Source organism: Diplotaxodon limnothrissa, linkage group LG7 (genome assembly GCF_057381915.1).
Source record: "Diplotaxodon limnothrissa isolate DT_005_m linkage group LG7, D_limnothrissa_male_GT1.1, whole genome shotgun sequence".
NCBI classification, from domain to species: Eukaryota; Metazoa; Chordata; class Actinopteri; order Cichliformes; family Cichlidae; genus Diplotaxodon; species Diplotaxodon limnothrissa.
In genome coordinates this window covers 18,519,942-18,542,916 of record NC_140602.1, presented here as the reverse complement: position 1 = coordinate 18,542,916, position 22,975 = coordinate 18,519,942, and the positions used below count along the sequence as shown (strand labels likewise).

General features: G+C 40.7%; 2 protein-coding genes across 2 annotated transcripts in view; one reads left to right on the top strand and one right to left on the bottom strand.

The window, feature by feature from the left end:
• The window catches only part of tmem117 (transmembrane protein 117), a 46,568-nt gene extending 26,905 nt beyond the window's left edge, over positions 1-19,663 (bottom strand). Inside the window, exons 1-3 of the mRNA XM_085359382.1 lie at positions 19,393-19,663; positions 18,720-19,021; positions 1,274-1,406 (exon numbers count right to left, since the gene is read on the bottom strand). Of these exons, the coding sequence (XP_085215508.1) occupies positions 1,274-1,406; positions 18,720-18,999 (413 nt within the window). The 5' untranslated portion in view covers positions 19,000-19,021; positions 19,393-19,663. The remainder of the gene's footprint in view (positions 1-1,273; positions 1,407-18,719; positions 19,022-19,392) is intronic.
• On the top strand, positions 5,166-8,046 carry LOC146628157 (P2Y purinoceptor 1-like). Its single transcript, XM_085358897.1, has 2 exons — positions 5,166-5,211; positions 7,058-8,046. Exons 1-2 carry the CDS (start codon positions 5,166-5,168, stop codon positions 8,044-8,046), a joined length of 1,035 nt encoding a protein of 344 aa, XP_085215023.1.
• Positions 19,664-22,975: the final 3,312 nt, after the last annotated feature.

Genomic DNA, 22,975 nt, shown 5'->3' with positions numbered 1-22,975 from the left:
ATTGGCCGTTACAGCTGCCATTTTTACTTATCTATTTATTTTTCATACGTAGACAACTGATGAATTTGATGCATGAACAGATTGTGTAACTTGCACATGTTAAATGTAAATGATAAGTTACGCCTCTGGAAGCGTCTGAACATGTCATTATTTCTCCCCCATCACTATTATCCAGATGTCATTTTAACACTGTTCTAAAATGCAGTGACAGAGTAAAAAACTAAAGCCGCCCCCCCTCTATGATTCAAGACTGAAATGTTAAAATAAGGGTCATCTCTGTGACAGATGGACTCGGCAGAACTGCGAGGGGAACTTTTCCCTGAGCAAGCAGCATTCGACATCTCAGCAGACCCCCCTTCCCAGACCTCCTCTGGCCCCTTTGCTAGGCCGTCCACTTCCCGTCTCTCGGCCAGCGAGACACAGAACAAGATGGATGCCGGTGCCACAGTGCCGGCCGGCGTGACAGATGGGCCGATTATACAAACTCATCCCTCTGGCCATAGAAAAACACCACACCTTGCCTATAGCTAATAGCCTTCATCTGCCTGCACCTCATGGATAGCTCAAGCTCCTTGTTAATATGGAAAAGCAGTGCTGTATAGACACACAACAGCCTTGGCCTTCCCTTCGTGACAGCTTGTACCTGAAAAGACAGCTGCCACACTTTCTTTCTTTCTTTTAACAGGCCAAACAGATAAAATGGTAAATCACCTTGCTGCGACCTCGTGTCTGGCTGGCTGGCCCGCTTCAAGGGCGTGTTTTCCTTCATCTAGATGGCCACATTGCAAATGCAATAAACTGATTTCTGTCACGGGCTTGATGTGTGGGTGTGGGAGCTCTGCTATGGTTTCTCAGCAGGAAAGCTGGTGCAGCAGTAGCTAAAAACACGAGACCCCAGACTGAGTGACACGGGGAAAAAAAAACAAAAACAAACAAACAACATTTTGGTTTTAAGCCAGAGAGATGTCAAGAACACATTAAAAAAATAAATAAATAAAAGTCAAGATCGTGGGAGAATAAGTGCAGGTGCTAAAGGTGATCTTTCAGGATTAACCACCCTCCACTTTGTCTGCCCTCACCTGAGATTTAAAGTCAGGGCTGATTAATCAGACCGGTATCGAGTCTCTATTCAGGCAAGACATTTAGATCAATTACAGCAGCCAAAGGGGAGCATACAATGGCCCTAACAAATGGGAAGCACAGAATGAGGAGGTAAGGAGGGTGGGGGTAGGAAGGAGCAGAGAGAGAGAAAGAGAGAGATTGAACGTCTTACTTCATGCTCCCAGCCATCAGCAGGAAAAGGTTGTAGATGTGTGAGAAGATGAAGAGGAAGAGGATGGTGCTGAAGAACATGGTCATCCAGGAGCCATGATCCTCGCGGAACATTTTCAGGCGCAGGTATCGACCTAAAGGGAGCACGACAAGGACACTGCCGTCAGTGGCGCTTCAAACAGCATGTCAACCCGCTAACACGTATGGCCGCGAAAATGGGGATAAAAGTAAATTAATTAGTCGGAGATCAATAATGTCCTCCACAGCCAGACACGTGCCCTTTACACAGTGAAATTAAGATTAAAGACCAGTTAGAGGCGTCACTTCTAGCGCCCTGAAGTAAGGGCCTTTTCCTGCCCGGTTTCAGGATGTCGTTATATCTGCTGATGATGCCAGCGATGGATGTCTGCTTGTGTTTCATGACGCTTACAGTTTAGAGAAATTATTCAGACATTTGTGACCCGTGGTGTTTTGTTTTAAATACAGTCCTGGCTTTGAATCAAATTATGGTAAAATACCTTTCTGGCAGAGTATAAGATTGATTCAGATACGCAGCCTTCTGCACAGAACACATAATCAAAGAAAGCTGGTGGCAGGACTCAACACAACTCTGAAGGTTATTTTGTACACTAGTAAAACTACAGCTATTTTGGCTTTTGTAATATGACTCCTGTTTAATATATTTACACCTTAAAGTCACACTTGGTGGTTAGAGTGGGATGAAAAGGCATTTATTTTGTAAGTAAGATGATGGGAAAATAGCAAGTGTGAAGCAAAGACACGCATAACTTAACTGCACAACACCTGTCAAAGTCCTCGAACTACAACCCAAAAGTGCTCACACAACAGAAGCAATCTGTTTTGCACATTTAGTGTGCTTCTTCCTACCACCTGGGTCAAATTGACTCTTTAACTAAATAGATGACACTTAAATATACTAGGAGATTCCCAAAAGATTTTACATTGCAGATTTATAAAATCGGAATAATCACAGAAGAAATTCATGAAAAGGATCATTTTGTTTGACTCTTGACGATCTCAACGAAGGTATTAGCAGGCTAGCTCGGGAGAGCGTGTCATCTTCTAATCGCAGCGCTGATGGCTTGAAGTGTCCTTGGAGAACGACACCTTACAAGGTGGCTTGCTGCCTTTAGCGTCTGAGTGAGAATGGAATAGATGAGTGAGAGGCCAATTACAAAGCACTTTGGATAAAAGTGCTAGGAAAATGCAAGCAATTTTGTTTTTGGCAGCTCTGCTTGAAATATCCATATAAATATTAGCTAATAGAGAGGACATACCTCCATGCCATTGCAATTAGCAGTATTGAAAATCTGATTTTCAATAATCAATTCCAACTGAAATGTGCTCATTAAGGGCTTTTTCCTGGCTCAGAATGGACAGGTTGGAGAGGGGGGGGCGGTGACTGAGCACGAAAACACAATTAATCCCCACAAAGTCAAATACATCAGTGTGTGTTGCCTTATTTGACAGAAAAGTAAACATATCCTGTTACTTCTGTCCCTTTCACTTACAATGCAAGTAAAATAAACCCAGTTAACAAATAACTGTATTACGATGCAGGTGATGTGAGAGATCCGTGAAGAATGTCTTTATTAAAAAAAAAAACTAAACAAAACACAGTTTAGCACACTGACTGAACATTGATTTTCTGTTACAAACAGTTAGACCACAGGCATATAAAACATGGATCCAGCTTTCAGGTCAATGCAAAAGTGCCTTACATCTGCACTTCATCTGCAGGCCATTAGATGGCGATACCTGTGGTTGCAAAAAGACTTGCAGTCCTATACAAGCCTCTGAGGAAACAGCTTTCTGACTTGAACTCTGTAAACACTTTTATAATGAGTTCAGTGCTCAGTCACTAGTTTTTGGGTTACGCTGAATAAAAAATTAAGTCTATTTTATAAATCTGTCCCTGCTATGTTTCAAAGTGGAGGATTATCACTGGTGTGAAACCATCCTCTAAAAGCTAACAACTTGTGATTGTCATTAGCAAGTCACAAGCCACAAACCAACTGTTTATAACAGTATGTGCACACACACACACACACGCACAGTCTCTGCTTCATCTCTGTGAGCTGTGATCCAGTGCCAGAAGCGGCCATCTTCCCAGGAACAACTCTTTGTTTTCCTCTCCTCGAGCTCAGTCAGCATCCCTTTGAGTTACAGCTCCCCGAAGAGCTCATTGTGTTTGTGTTCACAAGCGCGCACACACAAACACAGCCAGAGAGAGACAGCAAAGCAGAATGCTCCATTTATTTTCCCATTACAGCCTGGCTGGTTTACTCTTGAATAGTTTTACATGCTGTTCGATCTCTGCTTGCTCACTGTCAGTTTTTTCTACTGTGCGTATAAAAAAACCCCAAGAGGTTGACATTCCAAAGGAGTGGAAGGGGCGCTGAGATAAGGAGAGAAAGAAAAAAAGTGAGGTTATAATGAATGAAAATCCTGCAGAAAATGAATTTGAGATATATATATATATATATATATATATATATATATATATATATATATATATATATATATATATATATATATATATATATATATATATATATAATAAAATTATCTTGCTGGATTAGTGAAAGCTTTGATTATTGATTGCAAGTACTGCAGAGAATAGAAAGCTGAAAGTTCTCCTGATAACATTATTCCTCCTCAATTTTTGAGGGGTGTGAGGGAGCGGTTGAAGCAAAAGCAAAGTGGCCTGGTGTGAGGCCACACCATACGTCTTTTTGTCTGTGGTATTTCAGGGCTCATCACAGTTGCATAATTGAATTGACTTGCATGGGTGAACTTAATTGCCTCCGGTGCCACTGAGTCCTCGCTTAGATGTAGATGCACAGTGCGCATCGGCACATCTGACTTTTAAAGCAGCGCGCTGAGCCATCGAACACGGGGTCCTCTCATTGCCTGTATGGGCAGGATTGAACTCGGGGGTGATTCAAGGCTATTCAGCCAAGCCTTTTGAGTCACTGCAACTCCCCACCGTGGAGGATCCCGATAAGGCGTGATTCATGAGCAATGTCTACTGCAAGGCTCGGCCCGGCTGGGGACAACAACAACAACACCACACATTGACAAGAAAGCCACACACATAAACACAAAATTAACTAAAGAAAAAAAGATAGACAGAGAGAAACGGGGACACTTTGCATGTCTGTAAATCACAGTGCAAACACACAGACATTACATTCTGATCCCCGTTACGTTTATAGTGTCGTTCTTCTGAAACTGTTACTAAAGTGCCCAAATTCCCTCAAGTCGTTTCTATCTAAATCAATGATGCAGCTCTGTCTCCATCTACTGGCGACGATTTGACACTGCACATAACCGTCTTCATAGCACGTTTACCAAGGTAAAAAATAAAGCGTAAAATATGGCAGAATCTTTGGGACATAAAACATTACACCAGTATTTTGTGCTTTATTTTTCATTACAAATAGGCGGCATCATCTACTATTAGCCATCATCTGACAGTTTCCTTCCTAAGTCATTTCTATTAAATGCTAAATCTGTGTCTGCAGGGTCCTCTCTGTCTTTATGGTCTCCAGTCTCCACCTCTATTTGATATTTCGGGGAAGTGCTCGGGTTACAAAATCATAATCCACTCACAGGTCACACAGACAGTAAACACTAACAGAAGTCAGCAATCAATCATCCACTGGCACACGTGGACAAGCAATTACGCCTGATATTTAAACAGTACTTCTGTTTAATCCTCTTTTTGTTGTGTTGTGCGGATGTACAGATACACAGACACACACACACAGCACAGATAAAGCAGCAGCGCACCGATAGCTCCAGTCACATGGGAAACAAACAATTGGTGGTGAAGCATTGAAGCCAGCTTGAGATGTGATCCCTCCATCATGACACAGCTCTTAAAAAGGGACAGTACAGCACCAAGTAAAGAAGGTAAGATCAAATCTCAACTTCAAATACTTTCATTAGTTAGTTTATTGTAAATGAACCTATAAAACTTAACATTAAGCTTCTGAGTGAAAAGTAGTTGTTGACATAATTAGTAAATGGTAAATGGAGCAGTACTTATATAGTGCCCTGCAATTTAATCCAAGCACTCAGGAGCAAAAGAAGATTCCCAGTTTGATTCTGGAAGGAGAAACAAATTCTTTTTTTTTTTTGGTTTTTCAAATTAAACATGCAAAGCTTCCTGCTGTGGAAACAATTTATTACTTACATGTACAGTATACCAGTGTGACGAATGTTTCACTGTCATTTACGCATTTTAAATAACCAAAGCAGACATTTTTCTGTTCTCCCTTTCAGAGGGTGCTAAGATGTGAATTATTAAAGGTCTGCTCACCTGAGCAAAATGAATGTTTGATCTCTGATTAAGTGCAAACATCGGCCGACATGGTGGAGGGAACAGATCAACAGTCCCCTCAGGTTTCATTGCTCACAGCAGACAATCAAGCACTCACTTCCTGGACACACTGGTGATGCTCAGAGATTATAGAGACAGTAGTGTAAATACAGAGAGCCCTGAGAGAGAGTGGGGAAACATCTTACTTTAAGTACTCAGCAGAGTCAGTGAAACAAATGAAAACATCTGACTTGGGGGGGAAAAAAAAAAACTATTGAATACAAAAATGCAGTATTTTGAATGCAGTCTTAAAATACAGAATAAGAATGACATAAAACATTAAAGTGTGTCCGTGTAAATATAGTGCTAGAATGAGGCAAGAGGGGCAACACCATTTCTTGACCATTAACATCGATTTCAAAGGCTACAAGATTTCAAGAACCCCACTGCTGTACCTGGAAAACCACAATTTTACATTTGTGAACACACAAAATGCGATTTCATGAGATGAGATTCAGTTTGATGCAAAAACACACTGTAGAATAGAGACGGATATTAATAATAACTCATTTTTAAATGCAAAGTGGTCTATAAACAGGGGTGCACATAAGTGGTCCGCAGGCGCGCCTGCGCTGTCAAGATAAAAGACGTGCACCAGATAAGAAGTTGCAACGCGCGTTTGCGTACATAAGATTTTCTGGAGGAGGACAAACATTTGTTTAGAACTCTTAAAGATGTCGAAGAAGCTCCTTTAAGCAATTACTTTGGTGTTCCTCCACCTCCAAAGAGATGTCAGAAGGAGTCCGAACCGCAAAAGAAGCGCGTATTCTCGGAAAAGTGGTTGCAGGAGGTGAGCTGGCTTCAAACCAATGATGAACGCACAGAGATGTGGTGCAGAATATGCCGTAAAAATCCCACTCTAGCGGACAAAAACAGTGCCTTTTATATGTACGCAAGCGCGCGTTGCAACTTCTTATCTGGTGCGCGTCTTTTATTTTGACAGCGCATGCGCACCTGCGGACCACTTATCTGCACCCCGTCTATAAACACATAGAGTGAAAAGAAGTAAAGAAGAGTGCATCATGGTAAGACCCAAACAGCCTATTGCAATGCAAAATTAAAATATGGTATCTTGTTAATTAATCAACTTTTTTCCTATAACACAAATGCAGGCTTATCAGACTTTGGTTGGATCTAGTTTCACATCAAACAGATGTGTGAGCTGTCTCCAATTTGTCACCAACTTCTCAGCAATAGAGCAAATTACTCTTCAAATGTCCAAACATTCATATGACAGACAAAGCAGCTCTAAGGCTACGTTCGGTAAATTAGACATCCAACTATCCTCATGGTAATGTTGACCACTCACATTAGTTTAAGCCAACCTTTCAAAACTACTGTAGTAAAAACTAACAACTTCCTGTCCTTAAATCCCAGACGAGCTTCTCGTGTTCCTGAACCAGTCAACAGAATTCTGCAACCATTTTGAGGACAGCTATTGGTATTGCTACATCGTGCTGGTGCTCTTTGCTTTCACTGTTCCGGTGGGACTGCTGGGAAACCTAGTAGTGCTCATCAACCACACCTGCTTTAGGAAAACCTCAAGCTCCAGCAACATTTTCCTGCTTAACCTGACTCTGTGTGACTCGGGGTGGATCCTCACACTGCCCTTCTCCCTCTACATTACCTTGAGGAGGCCCCACATCACAAACATACAGATCTTCTGTCAGTTCAAGAAGTCCTTCTTCAACATCAACATATATGGCAGCATCCTCTTCCTGACTCTAATCAGTTTCGACCGCTTCGTTGGCACAGTGCACCCGATCAGTTCTCTTCGTTGGTGGAATGCGGGTAAAGCCAAACTGTGCTCCTTCTGCGTGTGGGTGCTGGTCGTCCTTAGCTCCATTCCTGACTTATTTCTAACTTTTTCTATTCAGCCCACAGAAAATGTCACTGTGTGTGTGGACCAGATCCAGGATCCTTTTTACTATGTCAGAACAGCCATCATTATCAGAACAACAATAGGCTTCCTGCTGCCGTTCACTGTCATGCTTGCTTTTTACACCATGACGGTTCGAGTTTTGAGGCGTCTCCCAAGAGGTCAAAGCAACCGAGCGAGAGGAAAGCCCCTGCATCTCCTTACTGCCGCCATACTCGTCTTTGTGGTCTCCTTTCTGCCCTACCACACTATGGCCACCACCATGGTATTCATGAGGATTTCTAACCTGGTGACCCCCTCCAACACCAATGTACTCTATGCTTGCTATGAGTTTTCTGAAGCCATGTGCAGTGTAAGCAGCTGCCTGGACCCAGTGCTGTATATTCTGGCAGGTGAACAATTCCAGAGGAAGTTCCTGGCATGGAAAAGAGGCCAATACAGGAGGTTCTGCTGCAGAGCCAGCAGGAGGATTGGGGTAATTGAGTGATTTGCTGGAGACAGTTTATGGCTAGTTACCTTAACTTGCCTTGGTTCAAATAAGGTCCTGGCATGGTACTAGGATAATGTTGGCGCTATGCATTCCTTTGCAGACCCAGTCATTTAGAGCCAGTGGCAAAAATATATAGAACAACCTTAGTGGCAATTATGGCCTAATGGCCCCTAGAGGATACAAAGCATAACAACCAGGTCTGTAGTATAGTAGCACTAAGTGTTAAAAACAATGTATAGTCAACACACTATCTCCAGTTCAAACAATCAGCATTTTACCATAAGCGCCTCCACAAATGGACAAAAGTGCTAGAGCAAGAATCCAGCTTCCCTGTTGCTACAGTGCCAGTGGCAGATATGATATAATAGTATAATTATCCTGGCCTGTCTGCTACTGAATCTACTGTGTAAGAGGAATGAAAAAGTATAGTGCTGTGACTGACCATCTGGGATCAATGCAACAACACAGCAAGATTGCATTATTGTCTATTCTATATTACATAAACATTTGGTTAAGATGAAAATAAATCAGATTAATCAATAAATCTTCTGTGGTCTTATCCTTGTTTGTGCATTGAAGCTGTGCCTATTAAAATCTGTGCACAGCTAACGTCACACTCACTGATAACACAAGCTTGAGTTTTGCTTATATAATGTATGAGAGTCATACAGGTGACAAATTATTTTCCAAAGACCTGAATAAAAGGTTCTTTAAGTACCTCATCCTCCAAGACCGTTGGCAAATAATAGCACAATCTATTTTGTGTCCACAGAATTTCTTAATATTACTAGTGTGCCAAGTCTAAATCACTGGCTTAAGGATATTATACCACGACCAAGTCTTTCAATTTTCCTTTACTTTAAGCAGATTTTATTTGTTGCTTTACATCAAAGTATTTCAGTTTCCTTGTTTTGGTGGCAGTGAGTCTTTTACTCATAACAAATTCACCAATGTGGAAGTTTTCCACATTGGTGAATTTGGCCACAACTTCCCTGTTGGCAACACGGAATGCCACAAACACAACAACCAGCTGATCCGAGCAGAGGTGGGCAGAGTGTAAACAGGTAATCCACGACTTGCTGTGACAATAAAACAAGATTATTTTTAAACTGCATTGTCATATTACATTATGATAGTAAGAACTCTGTAACTGCGCATAACAAAAAATACCGAAATCTGTTTATGTTTCGTGAAAAGAAAAATTATATATACATCGGCCAAATATTGGTATCAATCTTAAAAATCCAGTCTCCGTTAATCTTTTTTCTGTACGTTCACACCTCAAAGCACAAATTAGTGTCTGTGAGTCCACACTGCATAGTACACTACTAATTTAAAACATCAGACCAGTCAAGTTCGAAGACCTTAAATGTCTGCTTATCAGAACTTTACTCATTTTTGAATGGATGTTTAGCCTGCTATGCTTTTCATAGCATGACAATCACGTGAATTGTGTTATTTATCAAATGTTCACCCCACACTGACTATCAGAGTCTATTAAAGAGGAGCATCAAAGCTGATCTGACAGCTTGTGGTTGCCAAACACACTCTATGTCACCCGACCCTTAAGATTTTAACAATCCCTATATGACGTTCAGGTTCTGACTTCAGCCTGTATCAAAACAGAAAGGCTCAGGTAAATTAAATATAATCCTGTTAGACGCTTGTTATTCGTTAGTTATGGTGCCCGTACCTGTTCAAATATTTTGACTGTATTGCAGAGAAGTGGATGCTACCATGGAAAATGTGATCATCATCAACAATGTACCATCCATACTGATACCTGAACTACACAATGCACAGTCTTTGTATTGCAAACATTGCTCTGTATTCAAGTCATCTATTCATACACATTATACTGTAAACTGTGAGGGTTTGCATATAATGCATATGCACTTTCATCTATTTTAGGTTTCAGTATGCAGCACTATTGCATCTTGTTTTGATTCCAAACCTCAGAACAATCCTGCCCCCTTAGGGATCTAAGAGTAAAAAAACAGAACACAAAAAACAACAACAAAAAAACAGAACAGAAACCCTGAGTTTCCTCTCTATCTGCAGTTGAGCATGTGAACAGGACCAAACCCATTCATCACATTGCTTATTTGCCAAGCTGTGGCAACACTGTGAGGCAGGGTGGGGGGGTGGGGGGTGTTTGTTGAAGCAGCTACGGCTACTAATGTCCCCAGAGCTGAGCACCTCTGTAACTAAGCATATGGATAATAAATCAGAGGTGGGAAAGTGACAAAAGAACTCCCTCCACTGGGAGACTGCAGAAAATAGAGCCGAGACATAGAGAGCTGGCAACTAGGCCAGTGTACCACTGTACCTGTTCCAGTAAGCAGTGTGGAAGTCTAGTTTTGTTATTTATGGCTTGGCTCTGAAGTCATACATTTCAGGTAAATAAGCAATTTCCTCTTGGCTGGTTTCCTTTGTTTGCTTGCTCTTTGTGTCTTTGTCTCCCTCTGCTGTTCAATTACTTGTCAGTTTTTGATTTTTTAATTCTTGATCTGTAGTTTCATGTGATATTCCAGATAATTTTTGAGGTTTGTATATCAACACAAGATAAAAGGCAAATTTCCCTTCACAACCAACAAAAAGGTTATGTTATTATCTCATAAAGGAAAGGTACGCTTCCAAATACGATTTCCTTTTCTCCACTACGCCTGCTGCTTGTCATGTAGTAGGAGGTGCAAGAGCCAGAATCCTGGGGAAATAACTTGTGTTACGTTTTTAGCTGACACACGCTTAGCTATGTCCAAGAGCTAGGAAAACACTAACTGAATTTCTCATGAAAATGGTGAGACTGAACCAAAGCAATGATTCTAAAAAACATTCCGTAGAGAGGTGCTGATGGTGATCAAGCTTTAAAACCTGTGTGCATTTAACCTTTCCTGGAGCCTAAGGTAGCACATTTATTTTTGTTCACACCTAAATTTACAATGACAGGGAAGTCAGGGAAACTGACTGCAACTAAAATTCACTTCAACAATTCATTATTTCGGAAAGACTTCCTGCTCACGACTGTAGCACATCATCTAAGAGACAAATGCACGGGCAATAAAATATCGCATAGCTACATACATATAAATATAACACACAGAGCCTCTTATCCTGCCACCCACACATTGACTCCTACACAGACTCAGTTCACTTTGACCTGCGGCCACATAATGCTGTACATAAGCCATGTCAGCCTTTGCTTGCCACAGTAATAACTCATGACAGAACCCAGATGGCATCCTGCAGGCTACAATCATCAAGACTAGAGAAAAGGGGATGAGAGGCACTCCAGCAACAGAGCAGCCAACAACACATCTCACAGTTTCTCTCTCTCTCTCACACACACACACACACACACACACACACACACACACACACACACACAGATGTCTGTGACCATAGGAGGACAACTCTCACATTACTTACTATTTTTTAAGAGCTAATCACAATATCTGGAGCCTTAAATGACTCATTCAGGTGGATAAGAGAAGTCATAGCTTGATTGAATGTAAGTGTCTGTAATAACATGCAAAGTAGGCTCTAATCCAGTTAGGACAGTGCTCCACATGAATTAACATTACCCTTCACTTTGCCTTTTGGAATTCACAAAGCCTCAGAGAGAAATAGGTGAATATTTTATGCTAATATGGTCACTGAGGCAGCATTAAAGAGATGGGCAGTGTCATTTTCTGCAAAGTCAAAATTGACAAAATAGACGGCTGCATTTATACTAACCTAAACTAAATGTTAAATTTTAGCTGTACTTTTTAAAAACAATCTTCCTTCTTCACATTATTTCACCTGTAACACACTTATTAGAGCCCGACTGACAGGCTAATATTAGCAATTTAGCCATATATCGGTATCGGCATTTATAATAGCTATACCCATATAGTTACGTGGCTTTGCGTGACTGAGACTTGGAACACTGGGTCTGGCTCTAACAATTATTTCATTAGGAACTCATTGACATGAAACCCAGAGAACCCAGTATGACCCAAGATTTCATACAAATGTGTAATGACAGCCAGTCTTGCCTTGAATGACCAGAAGTCATTGGCTAGCACCCACTCGATTAGAGAGCAAACATAGCCTTGAGAGGCTGAATGGAGCAGGATAGGTTGTTCCTTGAGCCTCAAATGTCAACTTAAAAATCACACAAGTCACTCATCAAAGAGCGTTTATTCACTGTGGAAACACTGCAGTGCACCCATGCCTAACCCGTATAGCAACACGAATGAAAACTAGTTCAAATAAAGTGTTATGCAGCAACTGGATTAAAAACTGTAAGTTTCTGAGAGGGGACATAATATATATATTGTGACAAATACCGCACAAAAAGAGGAAGGCTGTGGGTGCAATTCACAGCAAAACATTTTCTAGGCCATGATAAATTATAAATGATGCAGGGGATGTGTCACCTTTCAAAACCGATGTCAGCTTCCAGGCCTGAGACACATTTCTATAAAGTTAGGCATGAAACTGCAAACAGTGTCAGAACTTTAGCTCTGGTTCAAGGGAACAAGAAGACACCCTCTTCTAAATGTGGATACAGGAAAAAACAAAAAAAACTTTCAGTCTGCCACTCCAAAGTGCTTTTTTTTTTTAAAGATGCTCAGACCTTTGCATGGATTGTGTTCCTACCCAGAAGCATTCCCACTGGCTCCCTACGTATCAGAGGATAGAAGAGATAGTAGACTGATATCTGCACAATGTTAGTGGGGGATATCACGATGAGCAGTAAGTGGGCCATGTGGGCCTGTGTGGCAGACTTATAATGGATGATAGATTTTATTGTGGGCCTGCTTCTGTAGTGCTTCTCTTATGCTCTACCTGTGTTTGTGATTGCATAACCGCTCCACTGAAATGTTGTGCATGGCATATCTCGCCTCTCCAACTCTCAGCCTCACTCAGACACACGCACAAACACACATCCGTGCATGTGCTTGCAAAATATCGCCGCTCTCTCACACTTACAGACACACACGCCCGCACACAGAAGTCCAAACCATCTGTTCAGAAGCTTGTTAAAGTGCATTAGTTGCACCTGGCTATGAATGAGCTGCACTCCTCTCCTACATACCTTAGAGCTAATGCAATTGCATTGACCCGATACAGATCCACCGGGCCCTAGTGTAAAACCTGACATAAAACTGACTGAACTACATGCACACCTACTGTACATTACCATTATGAATCATGCAACTGACAAAATGCTGGTGGTGTAACACACCAAGAGTCTGGAGCTTCCACAACACTCCAGAACTGGAAAAATATTTTGTGTCAATGTGATTTTAAAATGATGTACAAATCCCAGTTTGAGCACTATGTGAATTATGAAAATAGTTATATAGTGGATTTATTTGTATGCAAACAGATACACCCGAGTCCCCTGTAGGTTCTTTTCCATCATCATGCTGCCTGTAGCCACCTGATTGTGCAGGACATATTGTGACGCCATCATGCTGCTTAGCAATCGTCCAATAACAAACTAAAATCACAGACCAAGAAAATACTGTAGCATAAACATGTAATAGTTTGGGAACAAAATATCACAAAACTTACTTTTTAAAAAGCAACTTCGTTCCGATGAAGAAGTTAGAACTGCTAAACATTTTCTGACTGAAGTCTTGTATGAACGTTGGAAATGCTTTCGGAGTGCCAAATGCACAATGAATAAAATTTGATTAACCCGACTGTAATGAAATGGCAGCGCGCATTTTAAAATCTGCTGTTTTGGGGAGCAGTCTGACACTTAACCTCCGTTACATCCAGTAAATGTAACACGCTGGCTTTGCCAGTCTGTTAAAGTGAAGGCACTCTCTGGTGATGAGAGTCAGTGGGTATTTCCCTAACTCACAAGGATTTTCTTAATACAGCCAAGCAGATGAACAAAAATCAGGACAATTTACTTTATCCTCCATTCCTAATCCCGACCAAACTGGTCATGTGGTTAGATAGAAGGATGAATAGACCCTTTAAATTTTTTCCTTTATTAATCTGGTGGACAATATAAGTACTGCAGATGGACCTAAAGAACACATTTACAATTAATTTTAAAACCTCCTTTTTACAATGTTTTGAAATTGAAATTGTTGTACTGATATTTAGATTAATAAAAATTAAACAAGAAAGAAAAAGCAATGAGATTTTGCATACAGAAGTGAATGGCTGGAAGACTCTTCAGCTATCAGGCCTCTCTACTGTGGGACCAGCTCCCAGTTTGGATTCCAGAGACAGATGCCCTCTCTACTTTTAAGATTAGGCTTAAATTTTCCCTTTTTGATAAAGCTTATAGTTAGGGTTGCATCAGGTGACACTGGACCCTTTTGTTGCATTTAATCATTAGTTACTTTTAAACTCTGGCTCTCTCTCACAGCATGTCTTTTGTCACCGATCGCAGCAGATGGCAGCCCCTGGTTCTGGCTGAGTGTTCTTCCTGTTAAAAGGGAGTTTTTCCTTCCCATTGTCACCAAGTGCTTGCTCATAGGGTTTGTGATATGTAATAATGCAGGGTCTTTACCTTACAACATAAAACACCTCAAGTCAACCGATACTGGATACTGGTACAATAGATATATATATAGAGAGAGAGAGATAGACAACAAGAAATACCCCAGAAGATGAAAATGAAACCGTGAAAAAAACAAAACAAAGAAAGAAATATTTCATCTTAACCCTAATGTGATGATCAGAGTAGGGACTAAAGTGCCACTTCTTGGGTAGGTGCTCTACAGTCTCATGTCTCACACATGTAAGCATTGCCTATGTGAGTCAATTAGTCAGTACTCTTGATGGGTGTCTATTCGTTAATGCAACTCCATGCAGTTCAGACTTGTTGTACTGAAAGTGTGTATGAGGTTGTAGTGATCAGTGTTCATTTCACAGCCTAGTGAGTACACACGTCTGAAAGGGGTTTAATTTGCCACATTGTTGATGGTCTATACACGCAAGCGCACAGTGACACTAAGCTATAATTTAGAACCTCTGAGCAATAAGCTAGCTAGTTTTATCATCTTAAACCAAATGAAAATCCATTCTTTTATCTTTTCACCGTGAACACATCACTGTGGCTGATCAAGAAGTAGTTGCAGCAACCCAACTTCCTATAACAAAACTTGCATTTATTTAGATATGGGCATTTATACCCACCAATGATAGATGAGCCCAGAAAATCCAAAATATGTAAATTTACGCATCATGTTAAGGCCTTTTGTTAAGGCTTTAAAAATGCAATTATTATATGTATTATATACTATATATGATATTTTATATTTTGCAATGAATAAATATTACATGTTCTATTTCAGACAAACATTTATTTAAATCATATCAAATTACGTTTTTATTTTCTCAGTCTAGTAATGGAGTCCTGACCCAAAAGAAAGAAAAAAAAACGTTAGACTAAGTATAAAAACCCTCCAATTTATTCAGTGATTGCAAGTGAAGAGACAATTTTGCTATTACTAGATCTAATAACTCCCCACTTGCTCCACTTCCCGTCTTATAGGAAGGACTCTGCATTTGCTGAAACTGTCATGTCATCATGGACTCTCAGTTTTCTATTTATGTTCAGAGAAGATGATCACTTCGAGCACCCGCCACCACTCTGTGCCGTCTAATTATAGTCGGTAACGGTTCATCCAAGAAGATAAACCAGCGTGCCCAATAATATCCGGCACTAAGTGACTTGTGAAGTGAGCAGGAAATGAAACGCGTGAGTTCAACTGGAAGCACTGCGCAGTTCATAAAAGTGAAGGGAGGATGACAATGGAGTCACAGCCGTTATAAAGGAGAGTGACTAGGAGGAAGCCGAGCGAGCAACAGAGTGATACAAGTGTCATACGAACAGATGAAAACAAAGCCAGGTTGGTGAAAAAGAAGAGGAAATGTATCAAAGAGGTGTGAGAGCTGACTAACATGTTCCGCTGCAGAGCTTCTCAACCTGTCACAGCAGGAAAAACACAGCTCGAAGTAACAACATAAAGAGTTCTGCTATTATAGTCTATCATATTTGAACAAAGCCTTCATTAGTGTTAATGCATTCGTATGCCGACACCACCTGAACTTTCTTGCAGTGACAAACCCTTAGTCTTTCACTTGAGACAGTTTGACTGGCATGAAAAACTACAGCCCTGTTCTAGTAAAACAGCTCTATTAAACGGGGAACTTTACTGATATCACACATCAAAATCTGAATACAGATTTTGAGAACAACTACTGCATCTGTGGGGGGGAAAAAAAATTGATTTGGGTCAGTTATCAGTCCTATCCTGACTCAAAAGGCTGGATCGGATATTGTGACAATTTGCTGATATATATAAAGCTAATCTATTGAATTCACTTCCATGTTGCTCTCTGTTTATTATACCACACAGCAGTGCACCAGCTGCTACTGGTAAAGCTAATACAGCATGGAGGAGGCTAACAGCTGAACGCCAGCAGTTTGGAAGCATTTCATACTGATTACTCCAACAGCTTCTCTTTGGTTGTTTACAATAAATTTTAGTTGACTGTAAACTTAGCTAAAAAGCTCTGATGATGATGCTTTCCTGTCAGGTTCTTACTCTTTCTTCAGTCTCTCGCACTCTCACCATTGTTCTGTTTGGTGTAACATTTTTTGGGAAGCTTTCATTGCACTTTTGTTAATACGACATGCTGCAGTTAATATTATTTCACTACAACCATCTCTTGTTAGCAAGAATGTTAAAAGCGAAGTGCTAAAGCACTGTGCAAAAGTCTCTATCCACCCCTCAATTCATTGTACAGTATTATCCTAGAGAAGTGATAAATAGAGGAAGTGATTTATTGAAACATATAAACATACATACAACTATGATATAGAAAAGGAAAAATTGTAAAATGATTGAAAGTCTTTACTATATGACCACCTGTATTCTTCAACACAGTGTAAGCTCTCTTAAGCAAGTTTTCTTGACATTTCTTTAAGTAGTCTTTAGGAATAGTTCATCAGGATTTTTGAAGATCAGTCAAAGCTGTTCTTTGGGTGTTGGCTGCTTTCTGTTCTGTTCTTATACTGCGTCAATAATGCTGAGGCCCAGGCTGTGGGAAAGCCAGTCGATGACTGATGGTGTCGCACTGTGTTTTTTTTTTCTGTCCACGTATGACATTACTGCTTTGGTAGTGTGTTTGAGATCATTGGTGTCCTGAAACACGAAACTGATACCAATCAGATGCTTTTCAGATGAATCAGCAAGATGAACCAAAAAGATCATACTCTTCTGTATTCACAATGTCCCCAACACCACTGGCTTAAATGCAGTCCCAGACCATGACAGAGCCTCCACCGTGCTTTACAGATGGCTTTGAACACTCACTGTTGTACCTCCCTCTTGATCTTTTCCATGCATATCGATGACAATTTGAACCAAATACTTCAGGCTTTAAAATCTCAAAGTTTTAAGTTCATCACTTTTTAAGACCGATTGCCACTTTTTTCACAGTTCAGTTCTTGTGTAGCTGGCACACCTCAGCCTTTTTCTCCCCGTTTCCCTTCCTTAAGAAAGACGTCTTCACAACCATTGAGACCATTTCTGACGAGGCTTCAGTGAACAGCAGACGGATCAACTGAACAGCGAAATGCTTCACTCAGGTTCTGTGTCAAGTCTTTGCTGGTACTTTATTATATTTCTTAAGGACAATGCCTTCAGATACTGTTGATCTACTGTAGATGTTTAAGGGCACATTGCACAACATGCTTGCTTATGCAACACCAGATTTTCGACTAGTATCTCTTTGGGAATCACCTTATTGGTACATAAATTGTATGCCTATCAAGCTAAAATAAATAAATATAAAAGTATAAACACATAATAAATACAGTTTAAAATGTAGAAGTTGCTAAATTGTCTGTTATGTGTAAATACATAACACTGACCTATAAATCATCCTGTTAAGTCACTTAACAAACCAACAACAAAAAGCATTTGAAAGTGGTCAGCTATGAGGACTGAAAATTAAAATAAAAAAGCAAACGAATGTCCAAAGAAAAACTTTCACAGACCTTCAGAAAGCCTGGAGAAATATTTCTCAAGAGCAGGTTAAAAAAAACATTACAAGAACATCTGGCTCCGCAACAGCAAAAATACATTAAAACGAGAGAAAGCTCAGGACTATTGCACAGCAATGTATAAAGAAACACATACAAAAAGATCACTGCATACACAAACTTTAGCAGACACTCTTCATTTTATATTTTGGAATAATTAGAGGAAGAAATAAGGGAAATTTTGTTTATTGCTTGGGTGTCTGCCATGAATACAGGAGTGTGCTTGTGAGTCCAACGTTAAGTCTCTGAGGTAATCTTCTAATATTATTTCCATCTGCACTTTTTCTACTGAGACATTTCTAAACACCTCTAGTCACAAATCTGTTGAAGGAATGCAAGTCCTCATATAGAATTTCAGTGTACATCTAGTTGCCGCAATGAAAAGATGAATCAGCAGCGATTTCAACAAAGAAAATAATTAACAATCTCTTTAATTACGTTCCCATTGACAAAAAAAAAGCAGAGCAGGAGTATAAACGTGCTTCTCCCCGATGAATAGCAACAACAAGAACATCAATGGGGGTGGTGGGGGGAGTTCCCTCAGACAGAAAAGCCATTACTCTGCACATTCCACTGCATTATTGTGTGCATGACTTACCAAAGAGCTGGCGGTGAAATATAAACTTCCCGGCTAACAGGCCAGTGATAATGGCCAGTATCCAGCCAATTACTTTCAGGATGTTCCACCCGAGGCCTGGGTACTTGTTGAAGAGGAAAGAGAAACAGTTCCCCACCACAATCATATGGGCCTCTGTCTGACTGTGAGAGATGGGGTCCTCGGCGAAAATTAGGAAGTTAAAAAAGGTGACGAGGTACGCCACAATGAGACGGGACCACGGGTGCTGGAAATAGTAGCGAAAAAGGGCATCTATTTCCATCTTGCTAAGCCCTCCAGCCACACTACACATGGGAGTCAGAGAGAGAGAGAGAGAGAGAGAAAGTGCTTCTTTTAGTCAGATTACATTACCAGCCAGGCAGATTAGAGCAAACGCACCCCTCAGACACAGATTAGTGGTTGGAATATCACTAAAGATAATGGATTAGGATCATGCTCAATTCAGACCCGGCTCAGATAGAGCAGCACCTCCAATAACGCACACAGATTTCTTAACACAAAACCAGAGTTTCCAATCAGTCCTAAGATTATCACTCAGCTGTAAATTAGCAAACAGCCTATATCCTGTAAGCGATTTAAAGGAGAGAAAAATAACATAAAGTGGACGATCAATCCACTCAAGTGTCCTCTTGTGCCGGTGAATCACGTGTCATACCTGGAAGTGGTGGACTCTTGAAGTACTATATATCTATTAGCTATAAATCGCTGGCTCGTCTCCTTTCAGCCCGTCTGCTCTGCGCTCTTCTTAAAAAAAACTGTTCCAGCATTACAGTGAGGCTTTCCCCGGCAACACCAGCCAAGCAGTGCATGAGTAACCTGCAGACACCCCGTCCCTCCTGTATTTTTAATCATTATTCACCCATGAACTCCACTCTTTCTTTACTCCATCGCTCTCTACCTCTTTGAACCATCTGACTTTGCTGGGCTGAACTTCTGCCTGCTTTCATACCTTCCCTAAAACAGGGCATGGAGGGGGAAGAAGGAATTATGTAATGGCTTCAAAAATAGACCTGGCTATTAAATTTCACCAGCATCATGTTTGTCTTGTCATGATGCTGCCACCTTGGGTGATAGTAGGCTGATGAGGTAAAATGCAGATTTAGTTTGCTTTCTTTATCAAACTGCAAGCATTTAGAGGAAGACGAGCAGGAGGAGAAGGCAGACTTTTAGTGTGACCAGGGACCTGCTCCCATTCTGTGGCTAGCAACTTGTGACCAGAGAGTCCCAAAACATGAGTTAAGTGGGACTTAGCACCCAAAAAAGAACAAACTGGGCCGGGATAAGTTTATCTGAAGGTGGGTGGGTGGGCTATACCCTAGATAACCACGATGAGTAATGAAGAGCTCAACTGATGTTTCGGGACCTGAACTCCCTCTAAAGCATAAAGATTAGATTTGCACTGATCAGAGCAGAGCAGTCTAAGTGCTGCAGGAAATACTCCAAATGGCCTCTCTATTTGAGGCACTTCTGGCAATTTCTGAATGGACTATCGTGTTCAGGGCATTAGTGCGTGATCGCACCAATCTCCCTTCTAACGACGCCAAATGTCACATCACTGACCTTATATAATTATGAGATATCACAACAAGCTTGACCATTTTGGTTCCTTCTTATCTGAATGTAGGGTACACCGAGTGAGATGTGGGACAGCCAAAATCCGTGCAAGTTACCTGCATGCACGTCGCTTTTTCTCATTTGTGCATGTGCAGTGGGTAAAGTCAACACGATTTTACACACCTGCTCCACGCCGTTTTATCTCTCAGTCGATGTCCAGGACGAGAAGCCCCGCTCCCGCTCTGCTCTCCGGCCACATCAAGCCGGCAGCGGCGCTCTAATCATCCTAAACAGGAGATGATACGACAGGGCTGAAGTGGGATTATCCATGCGACCTGTTGTTGTTGGTATACGACAGAGGCACCCACAAATCCTCTGTCATTGTGCCGGACTGTCCATACGCCGGGCGGGGCGGCTATTAAGCGGGCGGTGCTTCGTCACTGAGTCCCCGCCGTGAGGTGCGGTTTCTGGGTAGTAAGTAGGACGCTTCTACCGCCGCTGTAGCAAGGATGGAGGAGGCTGAATCCACACAGCAAGCGCAGCATCAGTGCAACGCAATGTAGCCAACACGTTGATTCACTAGCGCCAAAGTCAGAGCCAATACAAATACACGACTTCCGCTCACGTGTTTCAAAATAAAATGATAGCGACATCCATAACACAAGTAAGACTTGAGGAATCTATAAGTATACCAATATATGTATCACAACAGGCCAAGGACGAACCTCTAATATTAACGGATTAGATGTTGTTTTCCTTTATTTTTCAAGTTACTTGAACTTAACCCATTAAACATCATTAGAAACTACCAGATTTCTATGAGGATTTTTCTGAGGAAGATTTTTTCCGCTTCTGGAAAAAAAACTGTCACCCATAACTCGATAATAACGCAAATCTTTAACTTATTAACTCAAAACTTTGGGATACCTAACTCGAAATTTGGAGTTATTTCCTCTAAATTTTGAATTATTAATTCAAAACTTTGAGATCCCAGCTTTTTTTTTCAGTGCCAGAAACAAACTTCCACAGTGACTGTAATCGTCCTGGTTTATGTTGAAGAGTTGAGTGTCAACGGTCTTTCATCTTCAACCAGAATATCCGATAAAATTATCCACATTATCTAAACTCATCATATCAGGGGAATAGTCTATCCTACCTGGACACTGGAACGAGGTGCAATTTGCCAGTGATCATTCATTTGTTTAGTCACAATCAGTGTTGGTCAAGTTACTTGAAAAAAGTAATCAGTAACTAATTACTGATTACTTCCTCAAAAAGTAATCCCGTTACTTTACTGATTACTTATTTTCAAAAGTAATTAATTACTTAGTTACTTTTAAAAAACACGATTTACAACCTGAAGAGGTGATAAAGTGATAGATCTTTCAGCCCAATTCTACTTTTTCTGCATAATCCATCATACAAAATGTAATCAAATGGAAAAGTCTATTTTTTTAACTTGTTTTATCAGTTTTAATCTTTTAACTTTATGCATCAAGCAAAAATTTAATTATATGCAACATTCTCTGACTTGAATAAATTAGTTTAACATTTAAACCTATTTTCTGCACGTTCCAGCACATAAAATAACATATTTTTTGTGTTTACACTCAGTCTTTCAAATAGATGCAAGTAAAACACAGCAGAAAATAAATAAAGTCAAAGACTCAGCGGTCCTGTTGCTCTATTTTCATCTGTAAAGCAGGACTGCGGTAGGCGGAGGTTTACCCTGGTGCAGGTGTGCCGCGGTCAGTTGAAGAATCCGCGAGTTTCTCTGTGAGTTTCCCATTACGTCGTTGCACACTCGGTGCTTGCTTGGAAGTTTAGGGGTTTTTTCGCTGTAAAAAGAAGTTTTCTTCCCACGCACGGTGGACGCTAATGTTTTTGTCACTTTTTATGGAATCAAACTCAAAGTAAGGTCAGTACTTCCACGCTTTAAACGCTGCACGCTCATACTCTCTCCCACAATTGATATGTGATCCATTGTTGATCTGCACACAGCTGTTGTCACTAACGGCGCACTCGCTTACGTCACTGTCTAGTCACTGTGGTGAGACATTCTCCAAAAATCATGGTTTTAGTAACGCAGTAACGCAGCGTTCCTACGGGAAAGTAACGGTAATCTAATTACCGTTTTTGCAATAGTAATCCCTTACTTTACTCATTACTTGAAAAAAGTAATCAGATTACAGTAATGCGTTACTGCCCATCTCTGGTCACAATAATGGCAAATCAGACACTTACACTCATTTATATGTTCTGAAATCTACATCACATCGAAGAATGTGCCTGCACATGTGATGTGACAATAAAAGTGATTTGATTTGATTTGAATGGTTGAAGATGAGCCCATCTCAATCAGTGGACCAGAGCTCAGTAAACAATTTGCTTAATACCATTGGTAAATTATTTTGTTTCACATAAATGTACTAGTAACAGAGCACAGGTTTCATCAGCCACACTAGAATCTGTTTATTTTGTAAAAAGAAAAAAAAAAGGGGGGGGGGGGGGTTCAAATCACTTCCTGTGCTACTGTGTGTCATACTTGACGCAAAGCTGAGAAGGGAATTTGCTGCCATGGGGCTCATTTATTTATTTAAAGAGGAGACCAGAGGCAGGAAGCCCGTGGCTTGGTATGACAGATCAGAGATGTGGAAAAACTGAATAAAATGTAAAAAAATGAA